Source organism: Centrocercus urophasianus, unplaced genomic scaffold, assembly GCF_019232065.1.
Source record: "Centrocercus urophasianus isolate 14NV4802_14NV808 unplaced genomic scaffold, USGS_Curo_1.0 seq_15, whole genome shotgun sequence".
Classification (NCBI taxonomy): domain Eukaryota; kingdom Metazoa; phylum Chordata; class Aves; order Galliformes; family Phasianidae; genus Centrocercus; species Centrocercus urophasianus.
The window spans coordinates 29,998,337-30,020,109 of NW_024884697.1; the positions used below are offsets into that span (position 1 = coordinate 29,998,337).

The 21,773-nt window shown below is 35.2% G+C and overlaps 1 protein-coding gene across 2 annotated transcripts in view; it reads right to left on the minus strand.

Moving 5' to 3' along the window:
* LRIG3 (leucine rich repeats and immunoglobulin like domains 3) overlaps positions 1–21,773 on the minus strand; it is a 45,170-nt gene that overhangs the window by 16,479 nt on the left and 6,918 nt on the right. For both annotated transcript variants that reach the window (XM_042816289.1, XM_042816290.1), the window contains exons 2-9: positions 20,507–20,578; positions 20,183–20,257; positions 6,596–6,730; positions 5,775–5,918; positions 2,820–2,963; positions 2,374–2,517; positions 1,799–1,942; positions 488–568 (exon numbers count right to left, since the gene is read on the minus strand). In XM_042816289.1, coding sequence (XP_042672223.1) covers positions 488–568; positions 1,799–1,942; positions 2,374–2,517; positions 2,820–2,963; positions 5,775–5,918; positions 6,596–6,730; positions 20,183–20,257; positions 20,507–20,578 — 939 coding nt within the window. The remainder of the gene's footprint in view (positions 1–487; positions 569–1,798; positions 1,943–2,373; positions 2,518–2,819; positions 2,964–5,774; positions 5,919–6,595; positions 6,731–20,182; positions 20,258–20,506; positions 20,579–21,773) is intronic.

Genomic DNA, 21,773 nt, shown 5'->3' on the forward strand with positions numbered 1-21,773 from the left:
ATATCTTGATTTTACAATGATTTTAAAACATGTTTAATGTATACAGTTCAGGAATGCAGATTATTTATATTTATATTTTTATTATTTCACAGATGAATATTTTCATATTTTTATGCACATTTTCAAATTATTTTTCCATACCAGTGAAGCCATTTCCATTGGATGCTGCACCACTTTATCAAAGACTATTCCTGGCACTATACCTGTGTAATATTGGATACACTCAAAAAAAAAAAAAAGTTTCTATAAATAGCACATTTGAAATCTGTGCATGTATTTCAGGTTAGCTTCACTCACTGAAAAAAATCAGAAATTGCTTTCATAGAAACTAAGATTTTATATCAAATAAAATGTTAAGGGAGCAAAAATCACCTTAACTATGGAAAACACACCATCATACAACACTGGTCCATCAAAAGTGGCATAATATAAGCTACTTAATTATTTTAAAAGGAATTGGAGATGGTGTAGAGATGGTGGTACTCACAGCTTCCTAAGTTCATCCAGACCTGAGAAGGCACCATTCATATCTTCAATAGTCCACGATATTTCATTATTTTTCAGATCTCTATTTACAAGGAAAGGGGGCAGGTGGGGAAAACAAACCATGAGAGATATTAGGAAAAATGAGGTATGTACTTCTTAAATAACACTTATTATTTAAAATAATTCCTGAAATCACTGTCTGGCAGCACTTTTTTTCTCTTCCTTTTTAATTATTTCATTTTCATTTTTACTGGAAGATTTTAACAACTATCAATTAACACTTTTTCCACTAGATAATTCCAAAGATAACAAAACAAAAGTTAATAATTATTATAGAACAAAACCTCATTCCCTTGGAGGATCTTCAGATACAGGACAGAAGGAGCATCAGAAGGGAAGAGATCAACTGTTGGCTCCTTCAAACTAAAATACATCTAGGTCTTTGTACACTGTGAACATTAATACACTGAGATTAATTAATAAGTAAACTTTCTACATTCTATGCTGTTCACAGAGCTAGCTATGTTATCTGTGACACACAAAGAGATTAGAGAGATTTGTGAAAAGAACAACCTATCAACAGAGAATCGGTAAGATAAGGCTAAAGGAGAAGATGTGTGAGAGAAAAAGTTTAATGATTCCTCCTGTGTAAATTTAGAAGCCTGACACAGTCTCTTGACTTTTTTTATGATCTATATATGTATTTAAAAAACACAGAATGCATCTCTGTAAATTACATCTTTGGAGGATGCCTCTAAATGCTATCACTCTTTAAAGTCTAGAGGGAAAAGTAACTTCTTCATTCATCTGGCTAACAGATGAATCAGTGGTTCGCAACTGAAAGATTCTAATGAAGCAAAGTATTTTTTGATTCATTTACTTCTTTCTTCTCCTTCCTTTAAGAAATACTATTTCAAAATACGATCAAATGCTTAAAATAATTGCTCGATCAGGACAAGCAACTACATATAGGGTGTTATGTATGGAAGGTATGATGGAAAGTATGGACTCAGTTAAGACAGAACTATCAGGTCCCTAAGGCTGTAGATAGCAGTGCTGCTCACTACCTCTGAATAGAGAATTGCTACCAGAAAGTTTGTATTAAAACTACCAGCATCCGCTGTGCACAGCCTTTATGAAATGAGCCCTACTTCTCCAAACTAGAGTGGAAAAAAAAACTTACTGGAAAAAAGAAAAAACACTACGCTAGGAAAGTTACAAAAGGCAAAGCAAAGCAAAACAACAACAACCTAACAATGTACAAAGGATTTCTTAATGGTTTTAACCTTAAAACTTAAGTTAGTCAACTTACAAAGTCTGTAGACTAGAAAGTCCCCGGAAGGCACAATCAGCAATGTAGTTTACTTTGTTGCTTCCAATGTACAGTCCAACTAGCACGCTTAAGCCAACAAAGCTTGAATCATCTAACCTTGCTAAGTGATTGAACGTCAAATCTCTGCAAGTTTAAGGAAAAATGGATTTTAATGTTTTTGTTGCATTAGTTGTTACTCGGTTCAACCCAGTTGAATCTTCAAGTGGGGGAAATGGTTCCTTTTTTTTTTTTTTTTTTTTTTTCAATGGTCACAAAACCTACCATACTGTTTTTGACCATACAGCTTATCTTTTATCCAATTATTCACAAAATACCGCAGAACAAATTTCTTTCATTTGAAAATGATTGGGTTACAGCTCTAGAACAACTGCAGTGAAATGAAGCAGTCATGGTTGGCTTCAACTTCTTCCAACAAAATTTAACTGTCTTACATGTAGAAAAGTTGCTGTCACCTTGGAAACTTTGTTATGAAAAATTCACACATCAGTGGTAAGAAGCTCATGCTTTGGCATGTACCCTAATTTCAAATCTGGAATAGAATAAAAGCTACTCACAGCTCACTGAGTTTTTGGCAAAATTCCCAGGCGTCAGGACTGATCCTGCTGATGGCATTTTGGCTGAGATGGAGCTGTTGCAGCATCAGCAAACCATAAAGCCAGCCTTTGGTTACCTCTGTTAAGTTGTTATGGTCCAGCTGCCTATACATACACAAACAGACAAAAAACCTAAGATTCAGAAACTCAGTGATGCGTGTGCTTTGCCACAGGTCCACATTCGACTTCATGACACTGGCCAGATAGCTGCAGCCTATATTTACATTTAAAGTTTTACGCATGCATTCAGAATGCACTGCTTTACATGCTTAGTGATTAACACCAGCTGCTTTTCAAATCACACCAGAATACCTTAGTTCAAAAACACTTCTTTATTTTAGCAAGCAATTCTATTATGTACAATCCTACTTAGTGTAATAGCAGAATCTATGAAAGTTGGTACTCACAAAACTTCCATGTTGGTTAATCCCCAGAATGCACCATCCATGAGCCTAGTAATCCCGTTTCTCTGTAGTTTCAATGACTTCAAAGCTGGAAGTCCTTGGAAAGTAAGCCCATCTATTTTTTTAATTTTGTTGCGATTCAACTCCCTGCATCAATAAATTTTACAGTTTCAGCAGAAGTTTACTTGCATACCAACAACTCTTCCTACCTCCCTGGAAACAAATTTCACTGAAATACCTGCCCTGCAAATTGAACAACAGAAGCAAGATGTAATAAAATGCAAACCTTTTACTGCAATGCATTATGTTTAACCATGCTATTACTGTTTTGTCTTTTTGATATTGAGGACACGTACTTGATAGTTACTTGATGTTTAAAGAATCTAAGGGAAGATTAAAAGGGGGGAAGATTTAGGTTGGATGTCAGGAGGAAGTTATTTACTAGGGGAATGGTGAAGTGCTGGAACAGGCTGCCCAGAGAGGCTGTGGATGCCCCATCCCTAGAGGTGTTCAAGGCCAGATTGGATGAGGCCCTGGGCAGCCTGATCTACTATTAAATGGGGAGTTTGGTGGCCCTTCATGTGGCACTGGGGCTGGAGATTCATGATCCTTGAGGTCCCTTCCAACCCTGGCCATTCTGTGATTCTGTGAATCTTTCTAGACCTAAAATGTCATGTTCGATCCCCCTATCAAAAGCAAAAGCACGTTTCTGCTTCCATTCAGAAGTAGAGTTGTTAATTTTTGCTTTTAATTTGCATTCCAATTGATTATTGATTGCAAAGTTAAAATTTCTAGTTGCAATACTTAGCCAGAACCAATATCCTGGATAATTTCTCCCTCTCTTAAACTGGAATCAGGCAATCCTTTCGTAGGCCTGAGTTTGGGACTCATATATAATAGGAATTATAAGGTATAAGTAGTGCTGGAGGGTAAGCTGCAGTGAGAGCAGTACACCATGTTTTCTATTTTCCTGCTCTTTACAACATCTCCTTGGCTTTGGTCCTTTTCAACTAGAAATCCAATCCTACCAACTCCAGGCAGCTTTCTGAGTTACGTGAAAAAGTAAGTCTACACTCATGCAAGTACAGAAAACAATGTACTTGCATGAAAATTAACTGTTTTTATAACAGTGGATTTTAAACTAGCTACTGTTTGCTAAATCAATAGTTGTATTTTCATTTATTTATTTATTAGAAACAACTGATATATAAAGTGACAATACTGGACAATACTACGAAAAGGCCCCTAAGAAAAATGTGGCAACGAGTGAAAATTTGCCCCTCTAAAAAGATCTTTATCAGCCTGTATCCCATTTAACCAAGAAGAATCCTCTCCTTCCAAAAGTCACTTTGTTCAGATAAACAAAGACTAAAAATAAACAAAAAATTACTTCTCCATACTCATTACTATACAGTATATGAGTATGTATACTATATCATATGTATACTACTGTATTATACAACTATTATTCAGGCTCTCAGCTAAGACTTCAGCTGCCCTCTCAGGTACTCTGATACAAACTCCATCCAATAACAAATACATAATACAAAACTCCTCTCATCCTCCCATATGTTTAAAAGTTCCTAAGTTGTAAAGAACATTCAGTGAGAACAGCCTTCATTTCTTCTTATCGCATTATTCAAGTGATAATATGTGAAGATTGCTCCAAATGTAATGCCTCCTATTTTATTATATTGGCACACAACATTAGAGGTGGACATTAATGGCATGGCAGTAGAGACTGAACCTTCCCACTACAATTCAGTTCAATTTTGTTGCTGCACAACAGATGGCAGCAGAGGGGCAGGCTGACAAAATGGCATCTGATGTGAAAGTGCCTATGAAGCAAAGGTGTTTTACTGAATTCCTTCATGAAGAAAAAACTGCATCCATTGCTATTCATGAACGCTTGCTGAATGTTTATGGAGATCAAACAGTGGATATGAGCACAGTGAGACGGGTGGTGCATTTCTGCAGTGATGACGGTGCCAGTGGGTCACCTCCACTCATGCAGATTTTTATGAGCACAGTACACAGGCTGTTCATAGCTGGAACATATATGCATAGCTAACGATGGTGACTATGTTGAAAAATAGCATTTTGTAGCTGAGAATTTGCTCTGCCAAAGTGTTATTGTGCTCACACTCTTCTGTTGGGTCTTAATTCAAACATTTCCTCTGTGCACAGGAAAGACACATTCACACTTCCCGTTTGTATCAAGCATTCTAACATTTCACTGTTCTTAGGGCTTTTTACTTTCAAAATTAATCTAACAGTTCATCTTGCCTGTTGAGAATGGAAAATAATTACTTGGAATTTAACAAAGTGCAGTCCTAGCCCATCTTCTTGTCAACTTATCGTACTCTTCAAGTTTTCCAAAAGAGGGGAGAATATATTTCCCATATTCATTCATATACAGTAGCTACATTTATTACTTATTAAAATAGCTATAGACTGTATCACATGAGTGAAAATCATAAAATTCTACTTACTCAAGCATATTGTTTATCGTAATCTTTCAAAAGCAAATTAATTCCCTTTATAATGCAATGGTTGGATCTGATTATTTTAAAGGTCTTTTCCAACCTAAGTGATTCAGTTATTCTAAATGATTCTATGCTTTTACAAACATACAAAGAGACTGATGTAGTGAGTGACATAACTCTATTTCATTTATTAATTTTTCCAATGTTTTTTTTTTACATAAATACTGCTATTTGCTATTAACCTTTTTTTTCTTTTCCTTTAATAAGCAGACACAATTTTAAACACAAAGACTATTCATATCTCACCAACATATAAGACTGGTTTTGTTCAGTATAAAGCTGCAGTTAGTAAGGGTTGTAGTAATGTTTTCTGTGCCTGTCTCTGCGACTGCTTTAATTAAAGGCTAGAGTTCAAGCACTACCAGTGCTTGGAGAGCCTGAAAACAATTAGTCAATTGTAGGCTGCACTTACAGGTGTTGCAGATGGGAAAGTTTAAACATCTTTTGAGGGATTGCTGAAATTCTGTTCCTGTTCAGTTTTAATACTTGAAGTGTGGTAGACAAATTGTCAAAAGTACCAGGCTCCATGGAGGTTATTCGGTTACTGTTAATGTACCTGTTGAAACAATGTCTAGAAGGTTAAATTTACAGTTATTTAATAAAATTTTAATACCAAGTAGTGAAACATAGAGTTCTTAGACTGCTTATACTGTGATAAATGAAATTTCATTAATCGCATTAATCAAAGCTCTTGACAACTCAGTCTACAGTCAAATAGTATTTTGCCACCAATATTTTTCTCTGTTCTGCAAGAGCGCATTATTAGCAGAAGATAGCATGTTGCCAAAATATAGTATGTTGCAACTCCATTACTTTCTTCACAGTGTAGCTCTCTCTTTGCAGTACTGCTATAAAAAACATTAAGGTAAATTCAATGAAGTCCACAGAACTTCATGCAACTCGAGACTAGACCAGCACCCACAGCTTAAATTCATTTTACTATGTAATTTTTCTCTCAAGAGAGACATATCCATTTGTTTCATCTCAACGTTGTTTACTATGAATTAAAACAGTTAATTGCAGCAACTGGTAAATTCAAGTCTACAACTTAGGTTAAGATCAATGGGTAAAAGTAGGAACATTTAGTAAGTGTCAGATTAAAAAATATCTCATTCTTCAACATACAGTTGCCAGCCTAAGCTTGCCATCAAGTTTTTTTCTAAATAACATGGGGGAAAAAAAAAAAAAAAAAAGGAAAAAAGGAAAAGAAAATGTAAAGTAGGTTTTACTTACAGATACTTGAGCTGTAAGGAAGGAAATGATGACATTTTTAGCTCTGATATGTTGTTGTTGCTCAAATCCAAAGTTTCTAAACTCTGAAATGGCTTCAGATGTTCAGGTAAGATGTTGGCAATCTTATTACTGGTCCTGAAATTTAAGGATAGTAATTAAAAAAAAAAAAAAAGTCATTTCCAGAGCTTGTTAACTTGTTAACTAAGCACTACTCTTAAAATTAGTACTTAATTTCCCTGCTTGTTCTAATAGGCTGAGCATTAATTTCTAGTTTTCTTGAATTACAAACTAGAATGCTCTGAGCAAACAAGTCATCAACATTTCTTGATTCCTTGAAACATTTTCCCAGCAAACAGGGCAGGGGGGGAGGATGAAGAAGTATTATAATCCAAAAGTATTTCATTGTTTTTAAAATGTTAAAATGAAACACTATGTTCATTAATCTCTGAAAAAATGTAGACATACGTTATTTGCATTGAATATACTATGTCACAATATTGCAAGGAAATCAGGTCATAGTTGTTTTTCATTTTAGTCAAACTAACATAACAGTACTCAGACATTCTGCTTCGTTTTTCTGAGAACTCCTACAGCATGAAATTCAAACTGAATTTCCACAAAAATAGAGCTATGTAAGATTGATGACAGTGCACTCCTTCCAGAAAAACATTCTCTAATACTACAATTAGATCTAGTATTTTATCCAGCAAATTTTTCTGTGTTAGCAAAGAATAAAATTTGTGCTTCTCACAACTCTTCACAGACTGTCTGGACATGTTCTTTGGGTAGATTTCAGCTAAGCATCACATTCAATTCCACAGTAAAGAATTTACAACTATTTAAAGACATGGCTATCCTAGTCTACTCTAAGAAACATCTCTATTTTCACTTCCAATTAAATGTACTTTTTCTAGCAATATATTTCATGTTCATGCACAGCAACTACCATATTATTCATCCCAGTTGTATCATACATGGACATCAGCAAAGTGAATAGAGTTATTCGTTGGGGCTAATGGTATGTAGGGGGAAAACATACATGATTAATTAAGTGAATGCAACCCAAAATGATCCTTGTTACACTCTAAAGCTCAAGTCAGTTCTAGCTGTGGTACATTCTGTTCCTAGTAAGACGAATGATCAAAATTTAGCTGCTCTCCTCAACTTCCAGAGACTGAAGGCAAAGGCAATTTCAGGTTAAACTATCAACAAAAATGTTGATTCTGGAAGGTGTTTGCCTTTATTAGAAATAGTTGCTCTGGACCAAATAGTAAGCCATACACTTAGAATGGCATGGACAACCCTCACGTAAGCAAGGGAAGGATTACTAAAGACAAAAAAATCCTGACTCAAAAATTGAACCATAAGTTAGATTAATAGGCCTTCTGACCACATGTGGGAATGGATAAATGATCTTGCAACTCCTCCAACGCTGCTCTTGTATCATGTTTCATTACTCAGGCTGTCTGGTAGAGCTATACTACATTATCTAGGAAAAAAACAACCTCTTAACAGTAAGTTTTTATAATAAATGGAAACAAATTTCTTTAATAAAAAAAAACAACAACAAATACCACCATGTGTCAGTTCCACTGTCCAAACAAGACTGTGAGTTAGATAACAGGTCACAGAGTTGCCTTTATGCGTTAGTTTGTTTATAAGGTAATTACTAGCAAGGTATTAAAACTGCCAATTACTTGAGTGACGAATAAAATTTTCCTTGCAGTAAAAGTGTGCTCCAGCAGAAGCCAGCAATTTCCTGAACTGCACGCCTCCTAAATTGCAGTGTGAAAGTGTTCACTTACAGACACAGCTTACACAGTGCTCTCTTTGTGTCAATATTGCTTCATAAAACAGAAATTCCTTACAACTGGCAGGATAATAGCCTCTGTATTACAAAGTTTAGTTGGACCTAATGGAACTGAATAAAAGTCTTACGCAGCCTTCAGATTAGCCCTTAAACTAACTGGCAAATTATTTGATGCAGACCAGATTGCAATAAAAACATAAAAACAAACAAAAAAAATCAGCTAATTTGTTTCAGGGATTGTTCTTTTTCAGTGATGATAAGGTCATTTAATAGGCAGAAAGTAACTTCTTCACCAAAACAGAGGTCCACATCAAAGTCCTACTCCATCTCATAATGAAAATCAAATGAACCCTTCACCATGCCTTCTTGCCTGTATTTGTAGAAGCCACTCAAATGCAAAATGCCTAAATGCTTCTCTCCTTACTGCCCCAGCCTCCTAATCCAGTTTTCTCTTTAAAAAATTCAAATGCCATAATTACCCAGCACTGAGAAAATCTCAGTTTTAACGTTCAACCCTAGTTAAAGTGAAAGTCTACTTCTAATTTGACTTTTCTTCATGATCTCCTTTCAGAAATTCAAATAAATATTGTATTCATTCCTTTAATGAGTGCCAAATAAATATCAAAACTACTCAAAAAGATATGATTGAAAATGCAAACTTATCTAATTGTTACAACAGATCCAAAGAATATCCTCTACCTTGGTACAATCATATGAGTTTGTTCACTCTGCAGAAAAATGTCCAGTTGCTGTAACTACCGTGTTCACACAAAAGAAGGTCTGCATGCTGCACCAGTTTCATTTTTCAGATCCTGAAGGGAAAACTAAAGCAAGCAGGGATCCCTCTGCAGTAAGTCAACCAGTGCATGAAATTCTCACAGAAATATGCCAATGGCAAACAGATCACAATTTCTCCATTTGCAAGAACATGCAACTTCCTTAGAAGTTCCTTAGAATTTTTCCTGATGCACCTGAAGAAAAAAGACCACTGAGGAACATAATCAAACCCACCAAAATATCCACATTAATTTGAGTATATCTCTTGCTGTTCAACTATTTACACCTTGACTTTCAGGTCATAAAGAAAAAGAAAACAACCAACCCTACCAAAATAGTGTGCACGTAGGTTGATTTAATCATTTTCACATAAGCCTGAGTGAATACCATCTCAAGACAGAATATTAGTTTTTCATTAGAGTATGAGAAACACTGGATTTTCCTTTCCGAATTCATGACTTTAGACACACCAGTAGGTCAAAACATTTACAACAACCCCATCAATCATGATCTCAAGATTCATTCCATATAAACAACAGCTACAACATACCTGACATATTGACTTGTACTTCCCTTGCCTCTAAGGAAATACAAAGCAGGATAGCAATTGCCATATCCATTTTGTTAAGTATTTAGTTAACACTAATTAGATACAGTTCTTATGTGCTGGGGGGAAAAAAATTGTTTTTAAGATGTGAGGTACTATTATTATGTATCTCTTAATAAAGATTGCCAATATGCAATGTTTTTTATCTCGAAGAAGAATCTACATAAGCTTAAAAATGAAACTTCATTGATCTGATCTTATGATACAGAAATTGCATCTCCAGATCTGAAGCACTGTTTTTGTTTTCTAAAAAAACCTCACTACAAAAAAAAAAAAAAAAAAAAAAAAAAGGCATTCTTCCACTTCCCCTCTCAAGCATAACTTCCCTCCAGGTAGATCTTGATCTGCTCTGTTATGAGAACCTCTTTGTCTTCTAATCCTTTACCATAATTCTAACAAGTACCATGTGTCTGAGTCTGGAGATGAATCAAAGTGAGAAAAAACAATTGTCCATAAAGACAATTTTGGAGAGTTGTCTGTGCAGCCTGTTTCCTAAAACTGTATAACAATTCTCTTTTAACACCTTTGTGATTCTGGACTATCTCCTGTCCCTCATCTAATCATAACCAGAATATATTAAATTTGCATTAGAAACAAATAATCATGGTGAAATCTCTTGGTCACTTGCTAAATATCAAGAAGATATATAAGGAGAAAAAAACATTTTGCTAGGGCTAGATACATCTTTCTTAGCAATGCTGAAGCTATGATACTGGGATACTGGGGTATCAGTATCCATACAGATGCTTAGTTTGTCCATCTTCTAATTACACACTTTCAAGATTAAAACCGGCTTGGAGGTAGCCATGTCAGCACAGGCCAAGTAGATGTGACCATCCATGCCCATCCAAGTACATACACAGTCATCTCCATTATATTACAATATGGCACAAAGTCTACTTTTTCACAGGTTGCTTCAACCTGTTCTTCCTTCCACTCACCCCTTGGTGTCATACGACTCCTTTCACATTTGCTACTTGCACATTTTTCTCAAACGCCTCCAGACTTGTGGAGCTTTCTTGTGAAACAGTTGTGAAGACAACGAGGGGTAGAAAATTTTAGCAGAAAGATAGAAAATAATTGATAGTAAAGGTAAAAGATTGAGACTGTAATAAACTTAGCAAGTGATGGAAGACTACTGTCTTGTGGCTTTTTAGAATGAGAACTTAACTAGTATATACTACAAGAAATAGTCTCAGTAATTTCTATAATAAGAAAGAGAGAAAAAAAGATCCTTCTTTTTCCTCTGATTAACACACAGTTGACAAGTAAAATTAGCAACACTTTAATGAACAGTTACATCACTTAAAATTCTGTAATTGTGATGTCAAGTTTAATTCTCCCTTTATAATAACTCCCCAATAGTAATTGGACTACACACTCAAACAACCAAATACAACCAATGAATTAAGATCCTCCAGTTCCTGGAATCTTTGCAACTAGTAGAGATGAAGGAAGAAAGGTTTCACTGGAAAATATTTCCGAGATGATGATGACAGATATAGAGCCAGGCTTACTTGGCAGTTCTACTGGTAAGTCTACAAAAGTCTGCTATCCAGTTCACAGAGGCTACAGGCCTTGAAACGAGTAGCTGTTCTTTCTTTTGAAGGTCTCCTTCATACCACCAATCCTTGTCCATCCACTGTTTCTTCAGGTCAGATGTTTTTTGTGCTTTTTGTGATATACAGTCTTAAAGCATAACATCAAAACTTGTTAAGTCTATACCTACTGATTCCTTCTCTAAAACTTAGACCAAAGGCTTGCCATTTCCTAAAACAAGCTGGAAAAAGGAGGAGAAAAAAACATAGAATGAAACTACTCTAGGATTCAGAGATGATTTAATAATTAAAAGTAGACAGCAGCAAATCCAAAGCTCCAAGCAGTTGATAGTTTCAAAGCAATTATCTCTTGATTCCAGCCATAATACCAATATAAATAACTAAAATTTCCTTCCAAACTCTTTTCTTGATACTCTGGAGTCTGTTTCCCATTTCACTTTTTGGTCTTTCCGAAATAATCATACATTACTTAGCATGTGATAGTCAACTGAATGCATAACTTCACCATTTTAATGAAGGTAAACATAAACAATGAAAATACAGCTATTTCAGCAGGATCTGACAATAGAAATAATAGCCAACTGCAGACTTGGTGCACTCCATGACTATCATTTAATGCTAAAATCTTAAACAACTGTAGTTATGACCTAGATTAAACACAGCGTAACACCCTCCAATTTTATAAATCATATTTTTATCTGATTTATGAACTTATTTAGTAAAAATATGTGTTTTTTTGTTGTTTGCTTTTTTTTAAATTTGTTTAAAACAGAGCCAACTCTTGGAGAGTGCAGACTGAAGCCCAGGTGCTTCAAACTTCTAGACCTTTCACACCCTTCTAGACCTACTCAATCTCAACTGTTGGCAACAAGTTGAGAGATCTTCTCCCTGCCCACTTCTAGTTCATTCAAGATGCTGAGTCACCACATAACCTCTCCTCCCTTGCAATAACCATCTACCACAGTACTATGCTAAAAATCCAGCTCTTAGGATGTCTGGCATTTTAATGTCTTTCCAACTTCTCTTGTTCCCTGTACTGTCTCACAAAATATGGCATCGGTCTCGTGGTAAAATTTCCTACCGTTCTTCTACTTTGTTACATGGGAGTAGTACTCTCTGTTTTTCTGAACCACAATTATTCTTTTTAATTCATCTTTAACACTGTTGATCAGAAAAACATGCTTTTTTTTTTTTCCCCACTGTAAGTAGTTCATAAAATTTGCATTCATTTCCATTCTCATTGCAAAAGCATTCATCTAGACTCTATACCTCTGCTACAGCAAATTCTGTGTTTCCAGATATTTCTACTCTTTACCAACACTCAATCTAAATTGCTGTTATAAAAATCTAGTTTCCATGTCTGCAAGTCTGACTAAGACAGGTTCCTTTTCAAATTCTTTCATTTACTTCCTCTTAGTCTCCACACCAAATGTCAAAGACTGCAGAAACTAATTCCAGTAAGTTTTCTGCTCTAATTTTTTGCTCACAACTTCAGCCCAAGTCACACATGGTTTACCACCACTCTCATTTTTAGGACTTTCTCCAAGCTGCCTTATGCCTGAAGGCCAGTCTGGCATTCCTCTATCCTTTCTTTCAATCCTTCTTCAAAACAAACTCTTCCAGGCAGCATCCAAATCTTAATCCTTCCCATAATAAAGTGGTAACTGAAGAGATGACAAGGATGTAAAATATTTGACCAAAATTTTCTTAATATTGGGAACCAGACTACAGCTTAGTATGCTGACTTTATAAACACACAATACTGCTTTCTCTGACAAGCACAGAAGGGAAAGGCATTCACTCCTACTGAATATAAGCTTTCATTTTCAAGAGTCGTGTCTGAACTTCTTTCTCATGACTATAGCTTACTAAATACAAATGGAGACAACGTTCTGGATTCTAAACACAGCTGCCATTCCCAATCTACTGCAAGAAGACAGATTTATCATTCCTACCTCCATTACAAATAATCTTGCAAACAATGATTATGAAAAAAATATGTATTTTCCAAAAGCACTTCGCAGAAGTTCTCCTAGTTGAGGTGCCACCAAACTATTCAAATCACTGCTCTACTTCTACATTGGCAGTTGAGCAGATGTATAAGATATTCTGCGTGTTCACTTCAACTAATTAAATTGTACTTCTCAAGACGACTACTTGAAGAATGATCTTGAATACTCCTTATCTGAAACCATATCGACATATACATTTCCTTATTTTAAAATGTGCACACAATATTAAAATAAGATCATTTCTAAACAACATAATACTTTTTTCACTAGCAACATTTGTGCATAAAGCTAGATAGGTATTTAACGATATGTTGATTAATCGAAGTCAGGAGGAGATAGTACACATTAATTAATTAACAATGAAATCCACAAGTCTATGCTCAATTACTGCCCCTCAAAAGCAGGTTCACTCTTTCGCTAAAAAAAAAAAAGAATAACAATAAAAAAAAAAATGGAAGAATGGAGAAAGCTGCCATAGATGAATTTACAATTTTCAGCTGAATGGCTGAAAAGTTTTTTCAGGTGCAAACTGTAGCATGGTCTCTGAAGGGCTGGTTCTACTTGTTGCTCACCTAACCCACAGGAGAAGATATGTAAGTTTAATGTCTACTACGCTGTATAAGCAAGTTCTGAAATTTTAATTTTAAATTATTGTTCATGGCTTAGATAACCTTGCTGATTTATTTTCTCTTTGAAGAGAATGACTTTCCACTTTTTCAAGCAGCACTTTCAGCTTTGCTTTTCAAAAGTGCTCTTTGAACACCAAAGAAATTAAAAAATGACTAGTCAGAATCATTTTAGAAGAGCTGATCAGAAAGCTACATTTAAAGTTGGAACAATTTTAATTATGCAATCCCAGCACTCAACTAAGACTGGCAATTTCTCAATACTTCTGGCCCGTGTCATATCCCGAGTAGTATTTCTGTTAATAATTTTTTGTTCATTAACTTTTTTAAGCATCCAGGAAACAAGACTTGTGCATGTGTCTTCAAAGCCAATGCATTTAGACTCAGAATATACTGACATATAGACACTGTAAACTGAATGCTGTTGAAAGCCTTCAGAAAACAGATCTGTAGTTTCAGCCCAGCACTTAACAGACCAGCATGCACACTACAGAAAGTCTCCTCCATGCTGGCCAACATTGTTCATCACTGCAGAACCCAAAACCAAACCTCCTTGCTTCAACTGCCTTAAGTGTTAACAGTTCTCTCAGGTTGCAGACAAAATCAAGCATAACATTGTATATTCTACATGTCTCTTACAAAAAGAGACAACATTCTTAATTAAAAATAAATAAATAAACAAAACAACAAAAAAAGAACATAATACAAATAATATACTAATGCAACATTTGAAAAATGAATGTTGTGTTTCCTACTCTGGCATTACTAAAACTGAATGTTTGTCTTCTTTATTAACATGAGTAATTTCTAGAATGTAATCTATCTAAATCACCTGTTCCACATGTACCAATAGTTTTAAAACAGATAATTTTTATTTAACTAAAAGTAAAATCCCTAACTACTTAAAGCACTCCATCATTCAAAGCTAGCCTAATGTTAGAATTTCACTATACACAGTAGAAACTTTGTCACATGTGGCTTTTCTGATCTCTACTGATGATATGATTATTACACAACATACTCCAGATGTGGGGGCAAGAAACTTGTTGGGTTTTTTTTTTTTTTTCATATTAATTCTAGTTATTTTTCTAAGAACAATAAAATTTAGTTACGGATGTTGGATACTCAAGAGTCACACCATCCCTCTAAAGTCACTGACTGAGGCCTTCCATTTTCCATAGAACTAAATACAGGAATACAACACACTGGCAGTTTTGGACGGCGTCCATGATTTTTTTAGAGTGTGTGTGTGTGTATTTTTTTTAATTCAACACATGAAAAATCATGGGTTTATTACCCATACCACATATCCTTAAACAAAATCTTAAGCAGTGATTTACAAATTCTGCAGCATTAAGTGCCTTTATTCCATACAAAGCATTAATTACATGAACTAGTTATTATTTTTTGAAGACTTTTAAAGTAGAATGTGTAGGCAAATGATAGTTAAAAGCCATATAGAACTTATGAAAGCCATATAAAAGAGTGATGCACTTATATTACTCAGTTTCAATCTATTTCTTCATCTTCAGTAGCATGGCTTTCCCCTACGATGGTAAATCACAGCCCAAAGTATCTTTAAATGTCCTTTGTCACTGACTGTACTGAGAGATTTCCAATTATTTGTAATTAAAGAAGATTACATTCAGAGTTTTTTTATTAACCCAAATAATTTCTTGAGCATTTAAGGCACCCTGACAACATATCTTAGATCCACACTTTGGTATCATGTGTCACATGCACACACAAAAATGACAACACTGGATGAACTTTCAGCCTTGTAGGAAATCATGACTTGAGCCTGATCTGTACTACTTATGACTTAAAAGATAAAAGTCATAATTGCAAAAAACAGTTAAGTCATATCAGTTATGTACATCTTCCCAAAAGTGGAGCCAAGATCTCTAGAGTAGTGGGAGAAGATATTATGCCTACTGCAATAAACTCAGATCTTGTATTTTATTTTGTTTGGTTTGTTGATTGCTTTTATATGTTTGTTTGTTCTTTTTCCAGTGAATTGTTGACACACTGTGGAGAAGTTCCGGTACAGTTTTTGAACGTTAATAGCTTACAACCACCAAAGCATCATGTTGATATGTACTTGATATATACTTATATACTACCCTTAAACAAGCACATACAATGGACACCTTAATCACCTTAATTCAAAAATCACTTCCACTCTTTTAGAGTGTGAGTTTAAGGAACCCGGATTCAAACTAGGTACCAAACTTCACAACAATGATACACCTAAGCCACAAGGTCTTTATTCTCATGTATCAGTATCACAGATCCTGGTTCTCAGGATAAATAGGACAGGACTGGTACATTTCAGACAAAGAGCATCATTGAAATGGGAAACAACTTCAGAAATTTTCTGCTTCTCCTGGAAGAAATGTTCATTAGCGTCCATCTCTCGACACAGTGATCCATCAATCCAGAAATAATGAAAAATCACTAATTTTTTGTCCCATAAGTGCAGAATTTTATAATACAAAACTAGTACAACCATTTAAAGCAATTTCTACATCAATTTAACTGTTTTTTTAAAAGCACTTCAGCATTGCCAATTAAGAGATTTGGAACATTTCAGTTCCTGGAAGAACACAAGAAGGTCTACATCACTGTGGATGGCATCCACGCACTACGCAGTTTTAAGTTACCAGTTATCAAATACAGCGTTCTACCAAAATCTTGTTTTCTCCAGCACACTGGTAACCTGGTCACCTGACTACAGCTATTGTTCCAACTGGGGAGCTGGAAATCTCTGGCAAATGGCTGAACATTTTCTTTACACCTTGATGAACTACTTTCTGTCTTCTCTCCCAGAAGCCAGTGAAAACAGCTGGGTGTCTAAGGAGAATGGAGAGCTGAACAGTCCATTTCAAATAATTGACTTAAATGATCAAACATGCTGAAAGATGTTATCAGACCTTTGCAAGTAACATCACTGTAAAATGGGCATGTGCAAGTACATTTGCTAGACGTAAGACAAAATACATATTCATCACATAAATGAAGTGTTAGATGCATCTCCAGCCACGTAATGAGCGTATCTGCATTTGAGTCTGTATTCCTTCCCACAGACATATATCTTTCGAGGGTGCTGGGTGATGGGGGAGGGAGCTGGAAGTGCCGGTCTGATACCCTTGCTTCTCCTGGTGTTCAACTCTCTACTGGTATCCAGGAAAAACAAGTTGTTGACACCACTGATTAACGTTACTGATGGACTTTGTCCACAGGACCAGGAACATCTATTGCTCCAGGTATGTTTTATCATGTGTAATTCAGCAGTATGAAAATACGTAAGCTAGATAAATATCCATTAGATAGCTATAAATGAGGTAGATCCAGAAATAGAAACTACACTAACATGACAATCCACCCATGCTTGTTTATACCACTCAAATGATTTACAAATACAGTGCTGTATGGGGATACCTGCAGCGTCATTTATTCACTGTAGACACGTAATCGTTGTAAATTTCTTTGCAAGGAAAGAAAATTCCCACAAAAGAAGTAAAATTCTAAGTCTTCACTGATCAGCTGATGATTACTTGGAAGAATTTTTCCACCATGGAAAAAAAATTTTTAACCAATACAGATTTTGCCCAGAAGGGAGGCCATTCCACAGCATTCCTTGAGGACTCCTTGGAAGAAATAACTGGCTTTTCAACTGATACAATTAACAGATGTGTAAGGAATGCAATCAAATAAAGTTCCCAAAGACTAGCAATCTCTTTTCTGCTATTATTTCTATGTCAGAACAAAGACTCAACAATGAAACAGTAGTTTGTTTTGGAAAGGTTCCACAAGCTCTTTTCATTCTGAAAGTTGAAGACTGCATAAAGTCATCAGAAGTATATACAAAGAACAATTATTCTTTCAAAAGTGGTTTGAAAAATTATAATCGTTCCATACGTGTCTTCTCCGCATGACTTAGATATATATTAACCCAGTTTGATTCAACCTCTCCAATAAGTGAAGATATTTTTTCACTTCTAAAAAACTATCAGATTAAAATATGTGCATTTCATATTAGTTTTTTTTTGTTTGTTTTTGGTTTTTTTTTTTTTTATGTCAGACAATTGCTGCATGCTTATTCTGCTTTATTTCTCCTGTTGTAAAAATTAGACTTAACATCTTTCTACATAAATGATTTCTAAGCTGTAAGGTGTTTGAAAGAGAAACCTTTGCAAGCAGAACAAGATGCTTTATTTTTGGAACAATGCAATACCACTCTAATTATTTGTTCTCTCTACATACATTCCAACAAGACAAATTATTTATTAACTACTACACTCTGATCATTGGAAGTTAGCATAAATTACTTGAGGAATTAGTTCTACCACATTAATCTCAATGAATCCTTACAGTGGTCACACAATCTATATTAAACCTCAACTGGAGCATACCTACTTTCAGTAATCTCACAACATCATATAGAAGTAATTGAAATTAGAAAGAGAACAAGCTAACACTCAGCCAGACCAACTTTAAATGCATTAGTAGTATAACATTTAGAAAAGCTTTTTTTTTTTTGTATCTTGTATTCATGAGTATAAAATAGAAGTATTGAAAACAGATCTACCAAAAGTTTTCCTACGTTTGACCACTGACAAATGAACCAAGCTAGTGACTTAAGGATACTGAACAAACAATTCAGTATTGATCAATTTTGGTTCTTTCAAAGGAGAACAAAAATCTTTGCACAGTTGAAGAAAGACGTTTTTACATTCATCTGAACTATTTGTGTTTCCATGAGAAGGACTACAGATGTAAGGACAAATTCTTGATTTCATATTCATCACAGATAAGGCAGGAGGATATCACATTCTTTAATACTTCCAACTTTGTGATAAAGGGAACCTTATTAATTTTTTTTTTTTTTTTTGGAAGAAATACATTATTTAAATTAATGAGATGCTTAAAATACAGAATGCTATGCCTGTGTAAAAATAATGTCAACTGTAATGCAAAATAGTAATAGATGACATGCTTAAAGTAAATAGTTATTAGTCAGACAGCATCTGCTCCTTCTTTCATTCTTTTCTGATCCTGATTTGTGAGAAACCACATCAGTATCAAATGTCACTTAGTTCTTATTCAAACAGAGCAGTCCAGACACAGCGGCTGCACCAGCTGACTTAGCTGACCTGGGTCTAAAGTAAAAACAAACCCCTATAAATCACCAGCTGTAAGCAATTGAACAGTGATCAATTTAATTAACTGAACAGCTTTCTGAAGTTTACGGTATTGTTTTAACCCTTCAGGCTTCTTCATGAAAGGTAACTTGCAATTTGTATTCAAGGGTAGGATTTGGCCAGAGGGCTACATATTACTAGGTTTAAACACTTTAGATTCCCACTGATAAAGCCCAAGTCCCACATATCAAAACATGTCCTTTTTCCACCTCCCCTTAGGAGTAGGATAGCAGGATTTTTTTCAGCATCTTAGAGAAATCATACCACGTGGTGGAGAAGGAGGAGAACAAATTAAACAGATTTCAGATTTCCTCTAAAATCAAGTGTTTTAGTTTGGGGTCCTATATGCCTTTTACAATTTTACACCCATCTTACAGATGCCACATGAAGTAACCCAGTAATTTATTTCAGACAAAATAACGAACATGGACATAACTGTGTGTCACAACTACAACCACAGAGTTTTATGCTACACACAAAAGTGGCCTCAAAAATACATTTTAAAGAGACTGGCACAACATCTTTTAACATAGATAATTGTCCCGAAGCTGCATGTCAAGGGGATTTCCCCACACTGCCCACTGAAATTAATGGAATGATTCTGCCATGATTTAATGCAATTGGGATTTCAGCCAAAATGCATAACAGTAGAGTATAACTGCTGTTATACAAACTTGTACAACACAGACTTTAGAGCATTCACTAATGTTCATTCAGTGCCTAGGACAACAGAGCTGAGGCTTCTCAGCACTACCACAACATAAATTAATTCTAATACAGTCTTTGTATCTGAGGGAAGCATAAAAACTACAAGGATTAAGCTCAATTATACACATTTTAAACAACCTGCTAAATAACATGACATAATCAACTTCCTAACCACAAACCACTCTATTCCCAATTATTTTACTTTAAAGTCTGTAATGCATGTATTTCCACTAACTCTGCAGAGTCAGTTCCACTAACTAGGGACAAGAATAGGATCTACTTACAAAGACAGAAGAGTTATATTTGCAGAGACTGGTCCCAGATTTGGAATGATCTCCAGTTCATTGTAGTTCAACTTCCTATTTATATAAAAATAAAGTTAATGTTGAAGTAAATCAGAAGTACACCCATTGGATTTCCTAAATTCCTGAGCAGTGTCAAAATTTGAAATTAATTCCAGTTTCACATAATGTAAGATTTCAGAATAACAAACATCTTTGCCAACAAATTTTCTTTAGGTATTGATATCCCTGAGATACAATTAGCCTATACAAACCACTTTTTTTTTTTTTTTTTTTTAATTTTTTAATTAAGACAAATGAACTTACACTTCCCGAAGACTATGAAGGTGATCCAAGAAATTGGCCTTGATTGAAGATAATTTGTTGTGACTCAGATCCCTATGACGTTACAAAAATAAACAACCTGTCAGTTTTGCCATAGACTGTTGAGTAAATCAAGACAATTACAATTAAGAATATGTTATAATTTGTTTCCAAGTACACAAAATTATTTGCTTTACGTTAGTAAAATTAGAATACAAACTCACTTAAATGTACAGGGTTCAAATAAGTGCAAATACCTTAATCACATTCTTTGACAGCATCAAAGAATTTTGTGAACAATGTAAGGGAATTGTTCATTTGGGGTTTTGTGTGTGCATATGTCTTTAAGTGTTTAAGACGGATGACAAACATTTCAACACGCTGACTTACATACAGCATCCTCCCTACCTTTCCAGGGAAAAATCTGGCTGAAGCATGTGGTTGACTGCTAGGAAAATTCATAAACCAAGACTCATTGCCACCTCAATCTTGAATCAATTACTGCATCTGTATCATTCTACTCTTCCTGCTTGCTTCTTTAAAGCAGCTCACAAATCCTAGCTACACAATGAGGACTGTACATCAATCTCAATTCTATTTTCACACAATTCAGGGCCAGCAGAATCAAATCTAGTATAGACCTTAAGTAGCATCAGAAGAAAATATACACAAGAAGGCATCTACTTTGAATTTTTAAAAGTTTATGTATTATTGACATTAATATTACATTCAAATGCACCTGAAGCAGCTCCCCCACTTAGCTTGTACCACTCTGCACTAAAGATCCCAAAATATAATTTTGATACAGTTTACAAGAAACTTTGCTAGTGCCTTTGCAGACAAAGGTGCTTGCTGTGAAACAAGCTAGGGTACTGAGAACGCAACATGCTTTCTTGACCATTGCCAAGAAATTCATTTCCCAACAGATTCCATGCATCTTCACTGTACACCCTCCTGACCACTTGAAATCATCATGAAATACAGTCCTAAGAAACATTTTCTGTGGTCTCACAAGTACTGAAAACATCATGGAAATAGGAGAGTAATTGCACAACAGAAGACAGAGAAGCTGATTACAGAAACTCAAACTGTGGAGATTAGCCCAAAGATTTCCAGCTGGCCTCATTATCAGAGATAGCTGTGTTGAAGGCCTCCCTCCTTTTTAGTCATCCACCCACCACAACCTGCAAGGTCCTACTCCTTGTCACTATCTTATCTGCAGTGATACAGCTGTCTGCAGAGTGCTTGCTGTACATTATAACAGTTAGTT